The 26,294-nt window shown below is 43.2% G+C and overlaps 1 protein-coding gene across 1 annotated transcript in view; it reads left to right on the top strand.

The window, feature by feature from the left end:
• Positions 1 to 26,294, top strand: part of OSBPL10 (oxysterol binding protein like 10) — a 664,525-nt gene that overhangs the window by 568,284 nt on the left and 69,947 nt on the right. The window contains exon 8 of the mRNA XM_073568669.1: positions 13,900 to 14,380. Within this exon, the coding sequence (XP_073424770.1) occupies positions 13,900 to 14,380 (481 nt within the window). The remainder of the gene's footprint in view (positions 1 to 13,899; positions 14,381 to 26,294) is intronic.

Below are 26,294 nucleotides of genomic sequence, written 5' to 3'. Positions count from 1 at the left end.
TGCTGTATCTCCTTCCTGTGACAATCCAGGTAATGAATATCTGCTGGGTTCTGTGCCTTAATAACGTTGCATGGCACGGTGTTGCCCAGGGCTAGCCGGCCCTCCTGAGCTATGGGTGCTCTCGCCCCGACTGACTACTGTCAGGAATTTCTCTATCTTAACCCACCGTGCCCCTCCTATATTAACTATCTACACTCCCAACATTGTTCCCTGACTATAGTTCCCCCATCTATTGGCCAATCTGAGGTAATACTCCCCATTAGCATTATACCCCAATCTAGTGGCCGACCCGGGGCAACTCACTTTCCCTAGCAATAATACAACATACATAGCAGCACAATAAGCCAAAACAACTTACACAATCAGGTACATTATATACAGCGGTATATACACTGAGGTAAACATGTATAGTGAACTTAACCCCTTAACGACCAGGGGTATTTTTGGTTTTACATTTTCATTTTTCCCTCCCCTTCTTTCCAGAGCCATAACTTTTTTAATTTTCCATTTATATGGCCATGTGAGGGTTTATTTTTTGCGGGACGAGTTGTACTTTTAAATGACATCATTGGTTTTACCATTTCATGTACTCGAAAACGGGAAAAAAATTCCAAGTGCGGTGAAATTGCAAAAAAAGTGCAATCCCACACTTGTTTTTTGCTTGGCTTTTTTGTTAGGTTCACTAGATGCTAAATCTGACCTACCATTATGATTCTTCAGGTCATTACGAGTTCATAGACACCAAACATGTCTATGTCCTCTTTTATCTAAGTGGTGAAAAAAAATTCCAAAGTTTGCTAAAAAAAAAAAAAAAAAAAAAATTTGCGCAATTTTCCGAGACCCGTAGCGTCTCCATTTTTCATGATCTGGGGTCGGGTGAGGGCTTATTTTTTCCGTGCCGGACTGACATTTTTAATGACACCACTTTTGTGCAGATACGTTCTTTTATTCGCCCGTTATTGCATTTTAATGCAATGTCTTGGTGACCAAAAAAACGTAATTCTGGCGTTTTTAATTTTTTTCTCGCTACGCCGTTTAGCGATCGGGTTAATGCTTTTTTTTTATTAATAGATCGGGCGATTCTGAATGCGGCGATACCTAATATGTGTATGTGGTTTTTTTTTTTACTGTTTTATTTTGATTGGGGCGAAAGGGGGGTGATTTGAACTTTTAGGTTTTTTTTAATTTTTTTTATTTTTAAACATTTTTTTTTTTTTACTTTTGGCATGCTTCAATAGCCTCCATAGGAGGCTAGAAGCATGCGCAACCCGATTGGCTCTGCTACATATGGGCGATGAGCAGATCGCCCATATGTAGCAGATTTACTGCTGTGCTTTCAGCGCCGACCACCGGGTGGCGCTGAAAGCCTTATGCCTGGAACAACCATAGAGGTCTCATAGAGACCTCTGGTTGTCGAGGCAATGTGACGCCGACCCCCGATCACGTGACGGGGGGTCGGCGATGACGTCATTTCCGGCCCGGCGGCCGGAAATTCTATTTAAATGCCCGCTGTCAGCTTTGACAGCGGCATTTAACTAGTTAATAGGCGCGGGTGGACGGCGATTCCGCTCATGCCTATTGCGGGCACATGTCAGCTGTTCATAACAGCTGACATGTCCCGGCTTTGATGCGGGCTCAGCGCCAGAGCCCTCATCAAAGCAGGGGAAATGTCTGATGACGGACTGTGTCCGTCATTGGACATTAAGGGGTTAAAGGGGTTAAGGAGAAATACCATACTTTACAACCTCTTACAATACTACATAAGAGTTACAGTATAAAAAACAAAGGTTATTCTCTAGTATAGCTTGATGCCTTCAGCTTAAAACTTCAAAAAGCAGATGTTTGACTACAAGTAGAATTTCAGAATAATGTCCTTTCATGTAGCAGAACAAGATTGTTTCTTATTTTTCAGCAAACTACAACTTTGTTGCTCTTTGTAGTTTATTGATGGAGGCAGTTTTCTCCTGGAGTATTTCTTGCATTATGGATAGCAGAGTCTTTCATGCCATGCATTTGTGTACAATTTATTGCTTCTACATTTGTTTCTACAAGTTTATATATAGATTACATGCCTAGCAATTAGTTTTTAATGAAGTTCTAATACCAACATCATTATGTTTTGATGTACGTGGGAGGATTAGAGAGGGTTTATAGTAGTGGCTGGCATTAATAATACCTTAGTAGAACAAATCTTGCCACTCAGGCTACCTAGAACTATTACACCTTTGACATGAAACATAGGGATTATTCTTTGCTAGATATGTTGCATTGTATTATTTTAATATTTTTTTGATAAATACAAAATCGTAAAACCTTTACAGCAGAAATAAGAAATTTTTTTCTTTCAAGAAAAAAATCTTTTAAAGAGAACTGGTCATGTAAAGAAACACTATTAACCTTAAAGTTACGGGGTTAATCTGCAGGATTATAGGGTTAGTCTGAAGATTAATAGTGTTCTAAAGCTGTGCGGTTGCCAAACTGAGAATCTGACTACTGAGAGGAAATTAACTGTAAGTGCTCATGTCCATCTCTGTTAAAAAAAAACCCAAAACAGCCCGTTATTGGTCCAGAAAAGTTGCACAAGTGTCGTGCGATTTACTTGCGAGTGCAATGGGATTTTTAGCACCTAGCATCCGAACTACACCCGAGTTACATGCAAATGCGATCCAATTGCAATGCGATTTTAACATGAGCTTTTACATAGAGTATCTCTGTCATATGCACACAGATTTCCAAGGAAATATACCTCTCTCTCTCTCTGTATATATATATATATATATATATATATATATATATATATTTTAGATAGACAGATAAATACAGATATATGGATAGATACGAATCAGCAGCACTATGGGTTTATATGCTAAAGTGGCAACTTGTGGCTGCACCACAGAATTAGCACTACAGATATAGATGCTGGAAAGTCGATTTGACACAAGATCCTATCCATCTGAACTAGCTGACAATAAACCACCTAGCTATCTGACTAATTGCAGCAGCAGGAGCAGCCCCTCTGCACTGTTACACTGACAAAAAGGCACAAAAACAACTTGTCCATTTTTTATATGGAGAAGGGACATGTGACTTTGGCAACCAATGACACAAGCCCTTGTGTCTGGATGATGTGGATAGTTTCTGCACCCTGATTGGCTGCCAGAATCTCAACACATCAAGCTAATTAACCCCTTTCTGTCATCAGACATATTATACCGTCCATGTGACACGGCACAATTTGACCATGGACGGTATAGTACGTCATCGTGGCCGGGTGTCAGCTGATTCTCACGGCTGACACCCGGCACTAAGTGCCAGGAGCCGTCACAAACCGCTCCTGGCACTTCAACCCCCAGAATACTGCAATGGCAGCATTCCGGGAGCAGGCAGAGGGCTGACAACCCCTCTGTCTTTGGATCAGAGACATGGCGGCATGACACCGGGTCCCAGTCACTGCCATTGTAACCCTATGTCGTCATGACGACATCCAGGTTACCAGAGCTGAGAAACTTCCTGTCATGGGCAGTGCATGTCAGGAAGTCTCTCGGGTCAGTGTTCACCGATTGCAGCGCTGACAGCTTCTATAGCATGCAGATGCTGCTTTATCTGCATGCTATAGAAGCGATGAACCTGCAAAAAATAATTGTCCCAAAATAATAATAGAAAAAATCAATATTTATTCTATCACTAGATAAATATTTGAATGAAAAAAAATCTAAACAATAAAAGTACACATATTTGGTATTGCCGCATCCGTAATGACCCGATCTATAAAACTGTCCCACTAGTTAACACCTTTAGTGAACACCCTAAAAAAGGCAAAAAACAATGCTTTATCATCATACCACCGAACAAAAAGTGGAATAACACGTGATCAAAAAGACAGATACAAATAAACATGATGCCGATGAAAACATCATCTTGTCCCTCAAAAATTAAGCCACCATAAATCTCCATCACCGGAAAAATAAAAAACGTTAAAGATGGCAGAATAAGCTGATGCAAAAAAAAATAAATTTTTTTATAGAATAGTTTTTATTATATAAAAGCGCCAAAGCATAAAAAAAAATTAATGAGGCATCGCTGTAATTGTACTGACCCAAAGAATAAAACTGCCATTTCAATTTTACCACACACGGAACGGCATAAACGCCCTCCCCCCGAAAAAAAAAAGAAATTCAGGAATTGCTGGTTTTTGCTCACTCTGTCTCTCAAAAATCGGAATAGAAAGTGATAAAAAAAAGTAATGTACCTGAAAATTACAGAAAAACCCACTAAATCGCCTCTTTCACACATCCTCATATTTATGGTGCCGGAGATGTCCATGTGTGTAATACTTGCGGCACAAGTTTGGCATGTGTGTGCTGCATCAGTAACACAAGGGCGCCAGGGAAGAAGCGGTAAAGTAAGCGCTGTTCCCTGGCGCCGGGTGCTGAACACGGCTCTCATCATTCTCCCCTGCTCTGCCGACAAACAACATTTAACCCCTTAAATGCTGATATGCCTTTTAATGGCGGCAGTTAAGGGTACTTTTTAACAGTGCTGAGGTTTAATGTTATAGCACCCCCAGCGTCGGAATTTCTCCAGGGTCTCGGTTGCCAGGGGTAGCCGAGACCCCAGAGAACATGATTCAGGTCGGTTTTTACCGACCCCAGTGTTGCGATCGCGGTTAGTAATGGTATAACGGCGACCGAAAAAAAGTCAGATTTTCCATTTAATTTCTCTCTCCTCTGATGTGATCGCACATCAGAGGAGAAAGAAGTAGGGTCCACCGGGCTTCTTCCTCCAGGAGAAAATGGCGGGCGCATGCGCAGTGTGCCCGTCAGGATCTTCCGGCCAGCACCTGGCAACTGTGATCAACCCTAGATCAAAATAAAAAAAAATTGTAAATCAAACCCTCCTTTATCACTCGCTTAGTTAGGGAAAAATAATAAAATAAAAAAAAAGTATTTATTTCCATTTTCCCATTAGGATTAGAGTGAGTTGGGGCTAAAGTTAGGGTTTAGAGTTGGGGCTAAAGTTAGGGTTAGGATTGGGGCTAAAGTTACAGTTAGGGCTGGGGCTAAAGTTAGGGTTAGGGTTGAGGCTAAAGTTAGGGTTGGGGCTAAAGTTAGGGTTTGGGCTAAAGTTAGGGTTAGGGTTGGGGATATAGTTGGGGTTAGAGTTTGGTTAGAGTTGGGATTAGGGTTAGGGTTGAGATTAGGGTTAGGGTTTGAGTTAGATTTGGAGGATTTCCACTGTTTAGGCACATCAGGGGCTCTCCAAATGCAATATGGCGTCTGATCTCAATTCCAGCCAATTCTGCGTTGAAAAAGTCAAACGGTGCACCTTCCCTTCCGAGCTCTGCTGTGCGCCCAAATAGTGATTTACCCCCAACATATGGGGTATCGGCATACTCAGGAGAAATTGAACAACAACTTTGGGGTCCAATTTCTCCTGTTACCCTTGTGAAAATAAAAATTGGGGGCGAAAAGATCATTTTTGTGAAAAAAATATGATTTTTTATTTTTACAGCTCTGCATTATAAACTTCTGTGAATCACTTGGGGATTCAAAGTGCTCACCACAGATCTAGATAAGTTCCTTAGGGGGTCTGATTTCTAAAATGATGTCACTTGTGGGGGGAATTCCACTGTTTAGACTCATCTGGGGCTCTCGAAACGCAACTTGGCATCTGATTTTAATTCCAGCCAATTTTGCATTAAAAAAGGAAAATGGTGCTCCTTCCCTTCCGAGCTCTGCCATGCGCCCAAACAGTAGTTTACCCCAACATTTGGGGTATCAGCATACTCAGGACAAATTTTGCAACAACTTTTGGGTTCAATTTCTCCTGTTACCCTTGGTAAAATAAAACAAATTGGATATTAAATAATTTTTTTGTGAAAAAAGTTAAATGTTCATTTTTTTTAAACATTCCAAAAATTCCAGTGAAGCACCCGAAGGGTTAATAAACTTCTTGAATGTTGGTTGAGCACCTTCAGGGGTGCAGTTTTTAGAATGATGTCACTTTTGGGTATTTTCTATCATATAGAAACCTCAAAGTGACATCAAATGTGATGTGGTCCCTAAAAAAAAATAGTGTTGTAAAAATGAGAAATTGCTGTTTAACTTTTAACCCTTATAACTTCCTAAAAAAAAAAAATTTTGGTTCCAAAATTGTGCTGATGTAAACATGTGGACATTTTTACTTATTAAGTATTTCTTGTGACATATCTCTGTGATTTAAGGGCATGAAAATTCAAAGTTGGAAAATTGCAAAATTTTCAAAATTTTTGCCAAATTTCCGTTTTTTCACACATAAACGCAAATCATATCAAAGAAATTTAACCACTAACACGAAGTACATTATGTCACAAGAAAACAATGTCAGAATCGCCAGGATCCATTGAAACGTTCCAGAGTTATTACCACATAAAGGGACAGTGGTCAAAATTGTAAAAATTGGCCTGGTCATTAACATGCAAACCAACCTTGGGGGTAAAGGGGTTAAAATAAAGAACAGTCTGACGCTCCTCTGACCTCTCCCCACCCCCTCCCCTCATCAAATACGTCCCCCTCTTTTGAGAAAAATGCTCGGGAATCTGAACACAAATCCGAATGTGCTACGTTCATGCCGAATTTGAAATTGGCGAACGTTTTCCGAACAAGTTTGCTCATCTTTAGATGGAACCACAAGACATTTGGAGCTCTGTATAATAAAAATGGAGCCATACAACAGTAAAGCTAATTAATTGGCACAGAAGGTTAGACCTAGGGCTTATGCCCACTTGCGATGATATCGGACGAATTCAATCTGATAAAAAATCGGATTGAATTCGGACCAATGTTAATCTATGATTGTACGTTCATCTGCGTTTTTTTCCAGCTTGGATCGGATCACGATCGGGCTGGAAAAAAATCGCAGCATGCTGCAATTGCAATCAGAAATCGGATCGCATCCCGCAATAGAAGTCAATGGGTGCTAGAAAAAAATCGCACAGCACTCGCAACATACGAGTGCTGTCCGATTTTTACGCACTGGTGTCGTTTGGAAAGCCGGCAATTCATAGGCGGCTACTGTAAAAACACCCTGACATGTTAGAATAGAAAAGATAGAATACACATAAAATAGGTGACACACATATAGGTGTGTATATATATATCTATATATCTATATATATGCCCACGCCATTCCCCCCCCAAAAAAAAAATTGTTTATTAATTACATACATGTCCTTAATTTGCACACAAACACTACAAATTGTATTGGTCACTGACAGCTAACTATTCTGCATCTATTTAGTGTATGTAATCCATGTCTTCTATTCTATTCTGTCAGCTACTGCAGTGATTTTACAGAAGCCGACAAATGAATTACTGACTATTCTTCTATCTAGCTCTCTATGAAATATAAATGTGTGTGTGTATATATATATATATATATATATATATCACTGACATAGAATAGATGTGTGTGTGTGTGTGTGTGTATATATATATATATATATATATATATATATATATTCTATGTGTATATGTCTATTCTATCTACACGGCGGATCATTTGCCACCTTTTAATCTATATATATCTATCTAAAATTAAATATATATATATACTGTATATATATGTATATAGATATATATGTGTGTGTTTTGAAGAATATTTTGTGTGAAATGAGGTGTAAATGACAGAATTGCTGTATGTAAATGCTCATGTTAAAATCGCATTGCAATCAGATTGCAATCGCACTGCATTCTGATGTAAATCGGATACTAGGTGTGAAAAATCGAATTGTACTCATAGAAAAAAACGCATGATACTCGCTTGACATTCGCCCGACTCTCCTGCATCAAAATCGGACCCATTTTTTAAATCGCTAGTGTGTCTCCAGACTTAGGCCATGTGCACACATTCAGTATTTGGTGAGTTTTTTACCTCAGTATGTGTAAGCCAAAACCAGGAGAGGAACAATCAGAGGAAAAGCATAATAGAAACATTTTCACCACTTCTGCATTTTTCACCCAATCCTGGTTTTGGCTTACAAATACGTAGGTATAAAACTCACCAAATAATGAATGTGTGCATGTGGCCTTAGGGTAAATTCACAGGCTTTATTTTAGCTCTTTTTTAATGCAAATTTTCAGCTTTGTTTTACAGTACTAGCTATGTCTGAGATTTTAGAAATCTCATGTACCCAGTTTGTTTTTTTCGTCATCAGTATTTTTTGCTTTGCCTGTTTGAACAATAGAGCATGTCACTTCTTTTATGGATTTTTCAGCGTTTTTTCAGCATTTTTCACCCTTTGACATGAATGGGAGGTGGAAAAAAAATGCTGAAAATCCGCAGTAAAAATGCAGGTATCAGGTTTTGCTTCTTTTTTCTTGTGCCCAAACCTGATTCTATAGAATGGGAGTTTTTTTTGCTCTAAACTTTATCAGCATGCAGAAAAGACAAATCTAGCATGCAAAAAATTCTGCAATAATCGCAAGAAAAACAAGCAAAACCTGCTTTTTTTTTCTGCAGCTTCTTTCCTAACAAGAGATCAGGTTTTGCTACACGCAAAAAAAGTCTGAAAAAACGTCTCGTGTGATCTTTGCCATAGGGTAACTGGCAGCACATGTCCTCTTTACTCACGATAAGATGCTATGTAGGGTTATGCAGGAACGCGGGATGCAGTGACGGTATGCAGGCAGGAGAGCAAGGGTTAAACAGATTTATTAACAGGGAATACTCCACGCAGGGAGGTGAAGGGTTAAACAGTGGATAAGATGGTATAAGTGGCAAAGGATATGATGAGGTGAAGAATAACATTTCAGAAAAAAGCAGTTCGTTAGAACTTGTGTCAGGAAGTCCTAAAACCGCAACTCCTGCTGCAAACTCAATAAGGAGGACAACGGCTGGTGTGGTGTCCTTTCCAGGAAAACACAGTTACACGACGGTCCGTCTTCTGGTGGCAGTGGTCAGTCTCTGGTACTTTCCACTGCCCCTTATCTATATACTGCTGTGGCTATTAAAGGCACGGACCACAGACCAGTACAAGCCAACGTGGCTCCTTTACTGTCTTAACTGATTTAGTGAGGTCACAAAGGTCAGGACAACTATTCTTTGTCCACGTTAGGGCGTGAGTGTTAGTCCTATGTGGTCTGTCTAGGGCAGCGCATGTGCGGTACTCACGGTCACATCTTGTACGGCACCTGGTACTCTCTGGCTGTCACTGGACACACACACCGCACGTCCCGCTCTCCCTGATCCCTGCTGTTGGCGGCAGGCGACGCTGGTCTGCTTGATGCTGGTACTCCCGGCCGGAGTAATCCTCTCTTGGTCTACTGCAACACCCGACTCAGCACCACTCTGGATGCACGGCTATGTATGGCTCTGTTCCGCACAGCTCTCACTGCTGGCACAGCTCTGCCCTGCTGACATGGCTCTGCTGGACACGGCTCTCTCTGCTGACACAGTTCTGCTCTGCTGGCACAGCTCAGCTCTGCATGGCTCTCACTGCCCGTCGCCAAGTCAGTCCTCTCAGGTGGGGGAAGCACAGCTTAACGCTCTGTGCGCTGCTCTCTGTGCTGCTCTGTGCCGGCGCCAGACTGCCCTGCTTCGCGCGCTTTTCTCTCTTATCCTCCCGATGCTGCGTGTCCTTTTTCAGCACTCCCCGCCCTCCTTCGATGGCAGGAAGCTCCGTCTCATTCAGGCTTCCCCAAGATAGCAGGGGAAGGTCCGCCTCACTCAGGCTCCCCCCCGGGAACAGGAGATGCAGCCTTTTCAGTTCCGGACACGGCATGCAGGTACCCGCGGTCCGGTCAGCCTGCCTACACTTACAAGAATGATGATTTCTGTATTCTTTATGCTCACTAATTATTGGAAAATGAGCATTTCTAGGAACGCTGTTTTACATTATTCAGCTAGCATAAATGGATACCAATTTTATTTTCACTTTATCACAGTGAGCTCAAAGGCAGATACCAGCTGTGAGAGGGGAGAGTTAATTCTCTTCAGCATCTGAATGGTACAGAAGAACCAAGTGCTTTGATGTGGTAGGATTCAGCGTGCTTTTTCACTTGGCAAGTCACTAATCCAAAGAATACAATGGGAGAATTGGTTCACCCATTTTTCAAATTTCGTAAAAGAGAATCGCAAACAATTAACTCAATGTATCCCAATGGACAGTGAATCAACAATCTGTGAATTAAGCATCACTTTTCCTCAACTACAACCAGAAGTCTGAACGTCATGCAGAATATTATTATTTTTCAGTCATGTAATAAATAATAAGGCCCAGATAAAGGAGAAGGATACAGCTGCATATAAAGGGTTAATCTACTAAGAGAGTGCATAGCTACTTGTAATAGGATAATCTTTTAAAGGATGATATAGATGATAATGATTTTAATGGATGATATAGAATGCGGATTCATCCACAATATAATGGATATTGCTATTTATCAGCCATTAAAGAAGAAGGCCCAGATAAACATGGAGGAAGCAGCTGCACATAAACGGTTAATCCACTAAAATAATATATATAGCTACTTGTAATGAGCTAATATTTTAGAGGAGACTTTAGAATGTTGATTCATCTGAGTCTTCCACTATGAACTGGATATTATTTATCAGCCATTTAATAAGAAGGCCCAGATAAAGGAGGAGGATGCAGCTGCATATAAAGGGTTAACCTAATAAAAGAGCATATAGCTATTTGTAATGGGCTAATCTTATAAATGATGATATAGAATGCTGATTTATCTGAGACTGCCACTATATACTGGATATTGTAGTTTATCAGTCATAAAACAAGAAGACCCAGATAAAGGAGGAATCAGCTGCATGTAAAGGGTTAATTTACTACAAGAATATATATACTGTATATATATATACTGTGGTGTAGTGACCACTGTGTCCGCTAGGGGGCGCTGTGTGGGTGTCCCAGGACAGGCGTATAAGCATTTCCAGTGTCCTGATAGGAGTAGGATGCTGAATGATCGTAATGTATTTCAAGGTGGGTGGCCTCGGGATGAAGGCTGGATTATGTGCTGATCAGCAGAGCTGATCTTTCGTGCCAATGTGTTAGGGAGAGCTACCTACAAATCCACCCAGGGGTGTGTCTAGAACGCCATACTAAAGAATGTATGAATGCTTGTAGGACCTGTGATGAGGTCATAGCCATGTGACCCGGTGGGCGTGGCTACGGACCATATAAGGTGGCCAGGGTAGGTCACATGAGTGAATGCTTGGACCCGGTTGGTCCGTATGAAAGGTCTCGTCTGGGCTGACATGAGACCGACTGAAGGAAGATGGGTCTGCCTTCCTGTACACGTGAGACGTGTGTGTGAGAGTTCCCTGGAGGGAATGAATGTCTGCACTGAGAAGCGGCCATGAGGTAAACCTTGACGGGGTGAGATATCTCTGAGGCTAGAGAGCCTGTGTACTGGACATTGCACAACCTGTGTGACCACAGGATAAGCAGAGTGAAGCTCTGTCATGGACGCTATGCTGTTTATATGAACTTTCTGTTGCTGGTCATGGTTTATGATGCCTAATAAACCGCGTGGACTGTTGGAGTTATGTTAAGAAACCTGTGCCGGATGTGATTTATTCGCTGCCAAGCGAGTGTCCCCAACCTTGAATGACAGCGCTACCTTAATATATATATATATATTTATAGCTACTTGTAATGGGCTAATATTTTAGAGGAGGCTTTAGAATGCTTATTCATTTGAGTCTACGACTATGTATTGGATATTGTCATTTATCAGTTGTGTAATAAGAATGCCTAGATAAAGGAGGAGGATGCAGCTGCATATAAAGAGTTAATATACTAAAAGAGTATATAGCTACTTGTAATGGGCTAATCTATTAAAGGATTATATAGAATGCTGATTCATCCTAGTCTACCTGTATATCTACCACTATGTAATGAAAATTGTTGTTATCAGCCAATAAATAAGAAGGCCCATATAAAGGAGGAAGAATCTGATTCATATAAAGGGTCAATCTACTAGAAGAATATATAGCTACTTGTAATGAGCTACTCTTTGAAAGGCAGATATAGAATGCTGATTCATCTGAGTTTACCACTATATGATGCTCATAGACAACCACAGCACACTGTGGAGATGTTTTGACAGGTTTACCCTTGTTGCTTCTTCTAGGCTTCTCCGCCTCTTCCTCCTGCTGCTCCTTCTTAAATCTCTTTTTACATACCTACATTCAGCATGAAGACAACACATCACATCTCCACTGTCTTGATATGCACTACACTCCGTCTATCTCTACACAATATTCACCATTTTATCTCCCAGCTCAGAAGCAGGAAGTGTCACTAAGCCACAAAATTAGTAAGACAGTGGAGAACCCCCCCCCCCCCCCACACACACACACTTCAACTGATTTCAGTTGTTCTTTTTTAAGGGGCCAGTTCTTTTTTCAGTAAATTACACAGGAATTTTATTTTAGTTTTCCTAATTATATATATTTTAGAAAGGTTCTATAAAGTGGTTTTCTTTTGCTTCATGAAATTTTCCAGGAGGTGATAGGTCAGTTTCACTTCTCTGCAAGTAGAAATAAAGTGAGAATTTGCTACTTGCTACACAGGTATTTCAACAAGACACCAATACACTGCTCCAGTAACTATGAAGCCCACTATGTGGAGATGTATAAATAATTTTGTTTATATGGCAAGATTCACAAAAATTCACACATTGTTTCTGAATTGTAGACATTCTGCAAATAAGATTAAAACAAAGATATGAAACCTCAAAATTGTTCTGTAAGTGAAGTAATAAATACACTTTTTCATGTTAAATTTGTAAAAATAAAGTCAAATATAATGAGCAGTGGACTCTGAAATAATAAAGTTAAAGGCCATAACTGTATGCAGGTAGTATGCCAGTGATACTGTAATGTCTGTGGCTGTTGGCGGAAAAATTGCGACCTCAGAGAAAGTTAGTGCTAGTCATTCTGTCTAATAGGTCGCAGAAAGACTCCTTCATTCACCCTATAATTCCTATACATGAATCTTGACTTACAGTTGGGCCTCCTTGTAGAGTTGCTGATGGCAGTCGTAGGCCTGAGGCAAGACTACTTGAACTAGCTGGGTCAGTAGTTGGAGGGACAGAACCAGGGATAGAATTGGGAGACATAACCATTAGGGGAAAAAAGTCAGGAAAACAGCTAGTCAGGTACGAGAAAGTCAGTCAAAGCAAGGCAAAACTAGCTGTTGTCAGGATAAGGGTGAAAGCACAGAAAAGAGAATTTGGGTTCACAAGCTAGGTTAGGATTAGGAACTGAATAATTCAAGAGCACACCAGAACTAAAGGGAAACCCAGGGGCGGACATATAACTGGTGTAGCCTATGCAGCGCACAGAGGCCCAATAGGTAAGGGAGCCCACTACCAACTCCAAAGCAGCAATGATCTTCTGTCATAGACAGAACTATTGGACTGCAAAGGGCACATATACAGTTTTTTCACATGGGCCCTTTTCTGTCTGTGTCCGCTACTGAGGAAACCAAATAATATAATTGGCAACTCCCAGCAGGATGCAACATCACCTACTTCATTACCAATGATGCAGTGACTGTGGTGGTTTCTGGAGACAAAGGAAGAAGTTGCAAGAGCAGCTCTAGGTATAACATATGACCTGCCAATCCCAAGCAAACTTTCCCAGTTCTACACTATTAAGACTCAGTGTAATATTTGCTCTTTGTTATGACAATTAATGTTATATGTGGAAATGCCTCTTCTTGGTATAATAGTGTTTTCATTCATATACATCGATAGTGTGTATATCACTACACAAAACTTCTAACCAGTAAAAAAGCATGTCATTTTCACAGATTTGAGATGGAATGTTTTATTACTTATATTATAATAATCCTGTAATAATTTATTAAAGCTTCTTACTTCACTACTTCCACAACAGGTAGTGCTACCAACCTTTATTTTGGAGAAAAGATCCCTACTGGAAATGTATGCAAACTTCTTGGCACATCCAGACCTGTTTTTGTCCATTTCAGCTGGGACAAACCCTGAGGAACGCATGATCAGCTTTGTGGAATATTATTTGACAGCCTTCCATGAAGGTCGTAAGGGAGCAGTTGCCAAGAAACCCTATAATCCAATTATAGGTGAAACATTTCACTGCAGTTGGAATGTTCCCAAGAATAAAGTGAAGCCTTGTAGAACTCATGGTTCTTGTGTACAAGCCAAAGAAACTAACACATCCCAGGGATCTGAAAATGAATCCTACAAAGTGCGTTTTGTGGCCGAGCAAGTATCTCATCACCCACCTGTATCTTGTTTTTATTGTGAATGCAAAGAGAAGATGATGTGTGTAAATACTCATGTATGGACCAAAAGTAAATTTCTTGGAATGTCTGTTGGAGTTTCAATGGTTGGAGAAGGTATGTAGCATCATCATCTTAAATGGGTTTGCAGTGTATTCTGTGAATAGGTAAGGCTACTTTCACACTAGCGTTCAGTAGGGCTGCAGATGGCAGCCTACTTCCTCCTTTCCTCTGTGAAGCTCTGCCTACGCTCCACCTACTGCAGCATTCGTCAAGCGTTTCGCTGCCTACCGGTCGCCGCACACATCAAATCGCCGCATGCAGATGCATCCGCATACAACGCATGTCCCTGCGTACCCAATGTTATAGATAGGTACGGAGGGAAACGCTGGACACATGCGGCAGTAGACGGAGCTTCACGGAGGAAGGAAGGAGGAAGCGGGCTGCCATCCGCAGCCCTCCTCAACGCTAGTGTGAATCCAGCCTAATAAGTCTAAACATTGTTGGTCTGACTATTAAAACCCTTATTGAACTTGGGAATGGCGCCCCCTGAATTTCCTGTGTGAATTGCATAGTGGTGCACACGCATGGTCTCTAGTTCATTTACTATCTATGGGAGTGACAGAGATAGTTGAGTATAGTGCTCGGGCCATCTTCATCAGTCCCATAGACAATGAACAGAGTAGAGGTCACACATGTGGTCGCACTCCTCACACCGCTAGTGCTGTCTGCTGAGGTTTCAATGCGCAGTAAAAATATTCATGGAACCCTAGTCCAATGGCCACATCAGTAGTACCTTTACTGGTGCTGGACTTTTTAATCAGAAAAGATGTTGGGTATGCCGCTAAGATGAAGGAGGTTCACAGGGCTCTGACAATGTCCATGACTTTCTGACATGGCTGCCAATGTAGGGTTCTTCAAATCTTTTTCCTCAATTCTAAAGCACGGTCCTTGCAAATCTGGAAATGGGCAAATTCTTCTGTCCAAAGTGAAAATATTAGGGTATGTCTCCACGCTGCTTACTTGCAGCGCTTTGGATGCAGCGGAAACCTTGCTCCGCCCAAAGTGCCACACCCTGTTGTACGCGCAGTTATAGAGCATGTGTTCATTGAACACATGCAGAATCACCGCATCCTATCCATAGACTGGGTTATTTATCTTTACATATATGATAATGCCCAGTATCATAGAACGAGACAAGGCGGTGACCATGGTCCAAAAACGCCTTGTGCATGGATTACCACTCCATATGCTAATCTTAAAAAGGAGAAAACGGAGTAACGGATACAAAATATATGCAAAAGTATAAATTTTATTAATACTCACATCAAGTGCTGACAAGTATACAAGTTGACTAAAATAGGGGGGATAAGCCCCAATGATACAACAATCAGGACAGACAAGGACAGGGTAAATAAAATGATACCAGTGCTCGAAATCTACATGGCACAACGTTCAGTCAGCCCATGGGCATTGCACATAACAGACATGTGTCTAATGGTAAAAGATAGTCAAATATGGCATACTCAATTAAATGTGTATTGTACATAGTTGTACATGTCTAGAGCGCAAAAAAAAAAAAACCATCCAGAGGGGTCAATGTGCAAGTCCAATGGACACTGAACATAAATGAATCAATGACATGTGGAAGGATTCTTACATAGTAAATAACATATGTATCAGCATATCAAAACTGCGCAATTGTGCCAGAGAGAACCCGGGAGACGACCCGCCCAGCGGTCCAAATGACCGAAGTGTGGAAACAAGTAAAGGCAGGCTGCTTACCGGGGAGCAGAGGAGGTGAAGGCCCATGCAACGACACCCGACGTACGTCTCCGCAAGATAAATAGACATGCTGCGGTCTGTAAAGATGTGCCGCATGTCCGTAATTTCGGGTGTGTCACCCGCGTCCCTGCCCGTAGAGTGGAGATGGGATTTCATAAAATCCCCTCCACTATGCTGTAACATCTGGATGCTGCGGATTGAACACTACGGCTGTACAAAGCGTTCAATCCGCAGCAAATCCTGAAAACATACGCTACGTGGAAACATACCCTAAGAATAATTGAGTGCTCACTGGTTGATACATTTAAACGCTAACTTAAAGGATGATGACAAATAGCAAGCTTTCAAGGTATTTTCATCAGGCATAGTATATACAATATCTGTAGTCACATATTTAGATAGTATGGAAGGGGAGAACACAGTTGTGGCAGTAATTATTGGAGCAGTTTATAGATAAAGAGTGTGAAAGTTTTATTCTTCACTGATTGAGGTCTGGTCCATGGTTGTGCTCTCTCTCCAATGTGCTGATTTTAGAATTGTCTCTTACGAAGTGTATAAATCCTAGAGGACGCACTGTATTTTTACCGTCATATTTTGTTCTTGACATCTGTAAATTCGTGATATTTTTTGTTTGCTATGTTGGATATGTGAAAATAAATGAAAGGCGCATGAAGGTTCACTATTAATAGATATGTTTCTTTGTATTAGACTAATTCTCCTTTAAGCAAAGTACAGCCATTATTTCACTCGCCCTACTGTGTGTTTTTTATAGTCTACTTTGAAACAATTTATTCTCCCACATTGTTGTGCCTCTTGGCACACGCTCTGAATCTGCACTCTGCCTTGTCCTCAGTTGTGCCTCCTGGCACACACTCTGATTCCGTGCTCTGTCTTATACTCAGTTGTGCCTCCTGGCACACACTCGAACCCTGTGCTTGGTCTCATACTCAGTTGTGCCTCCTGGCACATGCTCTGATCCTGTACTCAGTCTCTTACTCTGTTGTGCCTCCTGGCACACGTACCAATCCTGCGCTCTGTCTTATGCTCAGTTGTGCCCTCTGGCACACACCCTGCTCCTGTACTCTGTTACACCTCCTGGCACACCTGCTGCCTGACTCTGCTCTGACATGCTCCTTGCACGCATCCTGCTTCACTCACACCCAGACGAACGAAGTCTCTGTATACCACGTGATCCCGTGTCCACGCTTTACACGTTCCTGCAGACACACTCACCCACTCGTGTCTCCTGTGAGCCGGCCGCCTGGTGCCAGCAGTCGTGGTGCCCCACCCCCTGGGGCTTGCCCCTGACACTCCCTGTATAGGGGGTGGTCTTCACTAGGTCAGCTCGCCCTGGGAGGGTTGGTGTCACGACCCAGAGGTTCCACTCCAGGAGTCGTCACATTAATCCTCAGATTGAAGACCAGAATATCTTGATGTTAGGTCACAAGTCTGATCTGCTGGTGGAAAAATGCATCTTCATAAGTTGATAGGTTTGGTTCAATTATTTCTGAATTATTAAAGGATTTGTGAGTCTCAACTCATGCCATTAGCTGATGCTAATTTCACTGCTTGATAGCTAATACTAATAAAGTAATGAATGAAGTATTGGTGAAGGAAGAGTGATTTAGCAAAACACTGCCATGAAGAGTTCTCAACAGTTAAGGCCCCCATAAACATTAGATGGCTGTTAACCGAATTGTAAATGAGTTGTCCTCAATTTCCTTTGACTTCCCATACACTAACACTCAAATCAGTAGCTTATCTTCATGGATGACAAATGTATTGGCTGTTGAAGTTCAGCAGGAAGGGATCCTTCTAAACTCCAACATGATCTGTCTGAAGAGAGTGGGAGGCTCCGGTATATGTACATTAGACTAGACTAACCTAATATTAGCGGGTTTCTGCCAATGTTAGCCTAATGTTTATGGGGGTCTTTGGATATATGTAAAAATACCAAGTGCGAACCTCTAGCTACTTCAAATCAAACTGGTACTATAGCTAACTAATAAATGTAAGGTGTCAGAAATAAAAGCAAAGTAGAGTTCTTTGTGGCAAATACAAAATTAATATTTTTGTGTAAAAGAATTTAAGTGGGTTTTCTGGGACCTTGGTATTGGTGACCTATGTGTTGCATGTCTGCCAGTCAGTATATGAAGGCAATACAAATGAAAGATTAGTTCTTTTTAGAATCCTGGGGAAATCTTTCTCAGGGCGACCATTAATTATAATTCTTCACAAAGAAGGGTGAAGTAACGGTTTACAGGCACACAGCTATCACAGATCTGAGCTGAAGTTGATCACAGGGGTTTTATTCAAGCTTCTTTTCATCACACAGAATCACTTCTCTTCATGTAATAGTTCATCAATGTATATGAAAGTCTCTTCACAGATAACTTCTCTTCACAGATAACTTCTCTTCACACAGTATTTTAACTTAAGCAGAATTGTACCTTGCTCATACAGAGAGGTGGGAGGATGGGGATGAGTCTGGTGCTGTAGCTCTCTAACTTCTATATTGAGGTAATAAAGATGCTTCTGGCTTTCCTGACTGCTTCTATGATTAGAGCAATTTCTTCCCAGGAAGAACTGGTCTATACAGCTTGTCTGATTCTCTAGCACACACCTTACTCTTGATGTCAAGAACACCGCACTGCACTTGGTCACTGAGCCAGTGCGTGTGTCCTGAGTACAAAGACTGTGCACAAAGATACCTGCGGAGCGGGGTCTCAGTGGTGACGATGCATGCTCCAAGCTCACAGGACCTGAAGCACATGACTGCTTGGGGCGTGGCCTCAGCGCCACAGAGCCAGGAGCTGCAGGGAAACTTCTAGAAAGGTAACTACAGGGCAATGTTACCAAGGGGCATAGACAGAAACCAGATCAAGCCGGGTCAAAGCACGATATAGCATTACAGTGCCAAAGGGTTAGACAGAATGGATAGTCAGGATGTAGCAATAGATCAGAAAACCAGAGCGGGCAATAGACGGTACAATAGGGACAAACTGTAACGAAGTAACGATAGCCAAGCCAGGAGGTCAGAACCAGAAAAGACAATAGTACCAAAACGAGAGACGGAGTACAGAGTGAGGGAATGGACTGGGTCATACATGGGAAGCAAACAAGCAACACAGAATACACGCACACCAGGGGTCAGACACACCAGAACAACAGTATAGCTGACAGAGAACCCTTATAAAGAGTGAGTATAAATACCCCTCCCAGATCCAGAAAGAGGCCACGAACACTTAACCCTGTGAGTGCAGGGCAAGAACCCTGTTCAAACCATGACAGTACCCCCCTCTTAACGGGGGGCCACTGGACCCCCAGGCTTGTCTGGGTATCTGGCGTGGAAAGCCCGCACCAGACGATCGGCATGCACCGAACTGGCCAGAACCCATGACCGATCCTCCAGAGAGTACCCCTACCAGTGTATCAGATACTGGAGTCTCCGGTGCACCCACCGGGAGTCGACAATGCGCCCTACTTCTTACTCCAGCTGCCCCTCTACCAGCACTGGTGGAGCATTTGATGAGGGATCCTCTCTCACCGTCCCCACAGGTTTTAACAGGGACCTGTGGAAGACATCAGAAATTTTAAAGGAGGTGGGCAGCTGCAGTCGGTAGGCTACTAGGTTAACAACCTCCACAACTTTGTATGGGCCAATAAACTTGGAGCCCAGCTTTATAGATGGTATCTTAAGCTTGATATTGCAGGTGGATAGCCACACCTTCTCCCCTACTGCAAATGCTGTACCTGACCCCCTCATCCTGTCAGCAAACCGCTTATAGTTTTCCTGGGCCTTGGAACTATTCCTCTGAACCTCCCTCCAAAGAATTCTAAGACGTGTCGCACCCTCAGCTCCAGGACAACCTGAATCCATGCGGGAAAACTCTCTAAAATGTGGGTTAAACCCATAGTTGATCTGAAAGGGAGACTTCCCAGCAGATTGACTCACACGACCGTTGAATGCAAACTCTGCCATGGGCAATACCTCACACCAGTCCTCCTGCCTGGAAGAGGCCAAGCATCTCAGAATCTGCTCCAACGATTGGTTCGTGCGCTCCGTCTGTCCATTAGACTCTGGATGGTAGGCAGAGGAGAAGGACAACGAAATCCCCAGCTTTTTGCAAAAAGCCCTCCAGAACCTGGCTACAAACTGTACCCCTCTGTCTGACACCACATTCATAGGCACTCCATGCAACCGAATTATATGCTGCATAAATAAGCAGGCCAGGGTTTCAGCAGATGGTATCGCGGGGAGAGGTACAAAGTGGGCTTGTTTTGAAAACATATCCACCACCACCCATATCACCGAGTTGCCCCTGGAAGGAGGAAGATTTGTGATAAAATCCATGGACAAATGTGTCCATGGTCTATCCGGAATTGGCAAAGGCACCAACTCCCCGGCCGGCCGAACCTGAGAACTTTTAGAACGAGCGCACACCCCACATGCAGTCACAAACTTTTTAATATCTGTTACCATAGAGGGCCACTAGAAACCTCTCGCAATTGCCCCCCGGGTAGCTGCAATCCCTGGGTGAGCACTCAACATAGAATCGTGAAATTCCTGCATAAGTCCGAGACGGAAACGTTCTGGTAAAAACAATTTACCTGGGGGTTTACCACCCGGAGCCCGAGCCTGGGCCTCCAAAATCTCTCTCTGTAACTCAGATGAGATTTCGGCCACCACTACTTCTGGCTAAAGAATGGAGGAAGGAGGTTCAGGAGGGGACACCGAATCAAAGCTTAGGGATAAGGCATCAGCCTTGATGTTTTTAGATCCCGGGCGGAATGTGATGGTAAACTGAAATCGAGAAAAAAAAAGCGCCCACCGAGCCTGTCTGGGGGTCAGTCTCTTGGCAGACTCGATATAGGCCAAATTTTTGTGATCATTGATGACTGTAATGGGATGAATAGCCCCCTCCAGGAAATGCCTCCATTCTTCTAAAGCCAACTTTACCGCCAACAACTCTCTACTGCCGACATCGTAATTTCTCTCGGCAGAGGAAAATTTTTTAGAGAAGAAGGCGCAAGGCCTCAGATTAGTAAGGGTAGGAGGGCCCTGAGACAAAACTACCCCTACCCCTACTTCCGAGGTGTCAACCTCCACGATAAAAGGTCTTGACGGGTCGGGTTGTACCAATACAGGGGCTGAAGAAAAGCACTTTTTTAATGTCATGAAAGAATTTTTTGCAGCTACAGACAAATTTTTTACATCAGCTCCCTTGAGAGTGAGGTCCGTTAGAGGCTTTACCACCTGCGAGACGCCCTTAATAAATTTCCTATAAAAGTTAGCAAAGCCTAAAAATCACTGCAACCCTTTCAAGTCATGAGGCTGGAGGCTGCACCCAATGTGTAACAGCCTGGACCTTCTTAGGATCCATGCGGAACCCCTCCCCTGACACAATCAACCGCAGAAAGGATACTTCTTGCATGAAAAATGAGCATTTTTGCAACTTGGCGTACAAGATTCTCCCTCAGTCTCAGGAGAACCATCCGCAAATGGTGCAAGTGAGATTGACTGTCCACCGAGTACACCAGAATGTCATCCAAATAGATGGCCACAAAACGACCAATTAAATCAGAGAAAATTACATTAATAAAATTCTGAAAAACAGCAAGAGCGTTGGTGAGACCAAAGGGCATAACCAAGTTTTCGAACAGCCCTTCAGTCGTCAGGAATGCTCTTTTCCATTCTTCTCCTTCCCGGACTCTTATAAGGTTGTATGCCCCACGTAAATCCAGTTTAGAGAATCACTTGGCCCCGGTGAGTTGGTTACATAGATCAGGAATTGGGGGAGAGGGTATGTATTTTTCACAGTAATTTTGTTTAATTCCCAAAAGTTGAGGCACGGCCGCAAACCACCATCTTTTTTCTTAACAAAAAAGAAGCCCGCTGTCACAGGTGAAACAGAAGGCCTAATATGCCCTTTGCGGAGACTCTCAGTAATGTACTCCTTCATGGCTAGACGTTCGGGCCCGGACAAATTGAACAGGCGAGCCTTGGGTAACTTGGCTCCAGGGACTAGATTAATGGCACAATCAGAGGGTCTATGTGGTGGTAGCACCTCCGCCTCACTTTCAGAAAATATGTCTTCAAAATCTTTCAGGTACTCCAGAATACCTTCCAGATCGACAGATGACACTGACACAGATTTTACTGGGTGACAAGAGTTGTCAAGTTACAACATAGACCATTAGCCATACAACCCCACTGAATGATCTGCCCTGTAACCCAGTCAATAGTAGGATTGTGATGTTGAAGCCAAGGCATACCCAGTACTAGCCCAGCCGGCAGATTATTTAGAACAAAACACCTTAATTTTTCCATGTGAGTGGAACCCATTTTCAGCGAAAAGGTATCAGTCATGAAAGAAATTCCCTCCTGGGTGATAGGAGAAGAATCAATTGCCACAATTTTAACAGGATCTTTTTACCTGACCGTCCCTATCTTATGAAATGTCACAACTTTGGCATCGATCAGATTAATAGAAGAGCCACAGTCAACAAAGGCGGTAGACCCAACAGGACCGCATGTAAGTTCTAGTTCCACCGGAAGCAGAATTTTAGTAAGTGAGGAAAAGGGTACCTGGGAGTCTGGACAACCTCCTCGATTGTTACCCAGACTCAGTCGTTTTCCTGACGGCTTCACTGAAGAAGGGCAAGAAGGTCAGTTACTTCTCCAATGCCCAGCGGATCCACAGTGAAAGCACAATTGGTTGTTTTTACGGCGTCTCCTCTCTTTTTCCTCCAATGACGTGGCACCAACCTCCATGGGCTCAGGACTAGATGCAGAGTCTCTCAGATTGGAGAATAAAGGGGTCTCCTGCAGCATGACCCCTCTTGCCCGCAGCCTACGGTCCATGCGGACAGCCTGGATCATAGCATTCTCCAAAGAATCCGGTGGAGGATGAAGGGATAGGGCATCTTTCAAACGTTCGGACAGGCCTCTACAGAACAAACCCCGGAGGGCAGCATCATCCCAGGAGACCTCCGCTGCCCAGCGTCTGAACTCAGAGCAGAACCATCAGCAGAGTGCCTCCCCTGTGTCACACTCATCAACATATCCTCTCCCAGACGCACTCTATCAGGCTCATCATAAATGTGCCCCAGAGCCTCAAAGAACAAATTCACAAACATACGTTCAGGAGCAGAGGAAGAGAGAAATCCCATGCCTATGGAGCCCCCCGAAGTAGGGAAATGACGACCCCCACCCTCTGGAACTCATCCCCGGAGGAGCGGGACCTCAGAGAAAAAAAAAGCTTGCATCCTTCTCTAAACAACCTGAACTCCCTTTTATCCCCTGAGAAAGGGTCGGGCAATTTGACCGGAGATACGGGGGATGCCAATGACACATCTCTATCCCCAGCACTAGGAGCCCCTGCAGCGACAGCCCCGTGCACAGTATCCACCAACTGTTGCTGGGTATGGGCCATCGTGCGCTGTTCCACATTAAGTTTGTGGAACATTTGGGTCAGGTGCTTGACCTGATCAGCCAAAGCTTGCATGGGATCCATGAGGATAACACTTTTTTTTTTTTCTCTTCAGAGAAAAAAAACCCCTGAAATGGTCAGCTATAATGTCAAGAACACCGCACTGCACTTGCTCACTGAGCCAGTGCGCGTGTCCTGAGTACAAAGACTGTGCACAAAGATACCGGCGGAGCGGGGTCTCAGTGGTGACGATGCATGCTCCAAGCTCACAGGACCTGAAGCACGTGACTGCTGGGGGCGTGGCCTCAGCACCACAGAGCCAGGAGCTGCAGGGAAACTCCTAGAAAGGTAACAACAGGGCAATGTTACCAAGGGTCATAGACAGAGACAGAAACCAGATCAAGCCGGGTCAAAGCACGAGTTAGCAATACAGTACCAAAGGGTTAGACAGAATGGATAGTCAGGACGTAGCAATAGATCAGAAAACCAGAACGGGCATTAGACGGTACAATAGGGACAAACTGTAACGGAGTAACCATAGCCAAGCTAGGAGGTCAGAACCAGAAAAGACAATAGTACCAAAACGAGAGACGGAGTACAGAGTGAGGGAATGGACCAGGTCATACACGGGAAGCAAACAACGCAGAATACACGCACACCAGGGGTCAGACACACCAGAACAACAGTATAGCTGACAGAGAACCCTGGTAAAGAGTGAGTATAAATACCCCTCCCAGATCCAGAAGAGGCCACGAACACTTAACCCTGTGAGTGCAGGGCAAGAACCCTGTTCAAACCATGACACTTGGATGTCCAGGGCATAATAACAACTGTCCCAGTATCCCCTGGTGCTGAGCTAACCACTCCCTGTCTGCTATAACCATTTTAACTGTATAGTTGCTGGATGATTCTAAATCAACAGTGCAGCTTCTATCTGGCATGTATGCTATATAATGTATGTATCCTGTCCCTATTGTTCAGGGTTTTTTTATACAGTATTGTGATCAACAGATCAAATGTTTTTAAAGCACAGCAGTAAAATGATCAATGCCAAAATGCTTATGTCTTTGGACGCATTTTCTTATGTGGCTCTAAAATATAGTAATTAGTCTCCAACAATATTAGCACATTCCCTCTTATCCGACCTGCAAAACAAGGCACATATGTACAAAATGTAATGTACAGAGTTGGGCTCCGCCTCCGCAGAGTACTACTGCCTCTTCAAACAGCTGATGAGTCAGAACCACAATAATCTGACGTTGATGATAATAATCTTTAATCTTTATTTTTATATAGCGCTAACATATTCCGCAGCGCTTCACAGTTTGCACACATTTTTAGCACTGTCCCCGATGGGGCTCACAATCTAAATTCCCTATCAGTATGTTTTTGGAGTGTGGGAGGAAACCGGAGTGCCCGGAGGAAAGCCACGCAAACACGGGGAGAACATACAAACTCCTTGCAGATGTTGTCCTTGGTAGGATTCGAACCCAGGACCCCAGCGCTGCAGCCTTGCAGCGCTAACCACTGAGCCACCGTGCTGCCCATATCTAGTCTAAGGATGCATGTACATTACATATTACATGATGTGCAACTTTCAACCTCAAAATACTGTATATACTCATGTGTGAGTCGACCCGAGTATAAGCTGAGGCACCTAATTTTGCCATAAAAAAATGGGAAAACTTATTGACTTGAGTATAAGCCAGGTATGCATTGCCCCTTCATCCCCATCCTGATATGCATTGTCGCTTCATCCCAATCCTGGTATGCATGGTTCCTCATCCCCATCCTTGTCTGCATGGCTTCTCATCCCCATCATTGTCTGCATGACTCCTTATCTCCATCCTTGTCTGTATGGCTCCTTACCTCCATCCTTGTCTGCATGGCTCTTTATTCCCATCCTTGTCTGCGTGGCTTCTTATTCCCATCCTTGTCTTCATGGCTCCCTATTCCCATCCTTGTCTGCATGGCTCCTTATTCCCATCCTTACTGTATGACTCCTTATCCCCATCCTTGTATGCGTGGCTCTTTATCCCCAATCCTTGCATGCGTGGCCCCCATGAGAAAAGCATAAAAAAAATCCTACTTACCTTCCCTGAGCGCCCTCGCAGCAACTTTTTACGGTGTCAGCAGCTCTTGCAGCCGAGCAATCACGTGTGGGAATGGAGAGAGGTGAATATTCATTACATTAGTGAGCAGGCACCCATGATAGCCCGGCAGCTGCTGGAAGCCGGCGGCTGCGGCTGTAACTGTGCGCGCTATAAGAGAAATGGATATTCATTGTCAGTGCAGTGAATATTCAAAAAATAAGGAAAAAAAGCAGCACACTCCGTTTACCGTATCATAAAAAACCTAAGTCCTTTATTTCAGAAAAGCATACATGGACAAGGTTTATGAGGGCAGGATAAGTGCAAGCATGCAGGCAAGAAACAGGACGAACAGTGAATATTCATTTCTCTTTAGCAGCAGGCACAGGAGTTAGCTGCAGCCGCCAGCTCCTGTCTCCTGTGACCTGCTGCTACCCCTCACCTGCCGTCTTCTGGGACAATGACTCGTGTATAAGCCGAGGGGGCGTTTTCATCTCAAAAAATGTGCTGAAAAACTCAGCTTAAGCACAAGTATATACAGTATTTGCTAGATCTGTAATATATTTCTGAGTGCCCATAGACGGCTATTGTTCTCAACAGCACAAGTTCTTTTGATCCATAATGATACGCTGCAGGGAACAATGACCTTTTTGGCAAACCAAAAAATCATTTCACTTCATGAACGAGCATTTTCCTAGCTCATCTGGTGATCGGTAGCCATTT

The sequence above is a fragment of the Dendrobates tinctorius genome, unplaced genomic scaffold, assembly GCF_039654945.1.
Source record: "Dendrobates tinctorius isolate UK_male_01 unplaced genomic scaffold, ASM3965494v1 ptg000005l, whole genome shotgun sequence".
Taxonomy (NCBI): domain Eukaryota; kingdom Metazoa; phylum Chordata; class Amphibia; order Anura; family Dendrobatidae; genus Dendrobates; species Dendrobates tinctorius.
The sequence above is the reverse complement of the archived record's forward strand: the minus strand, read 5'-3'. Positions and strand labels throughout refer to the sequence as shown.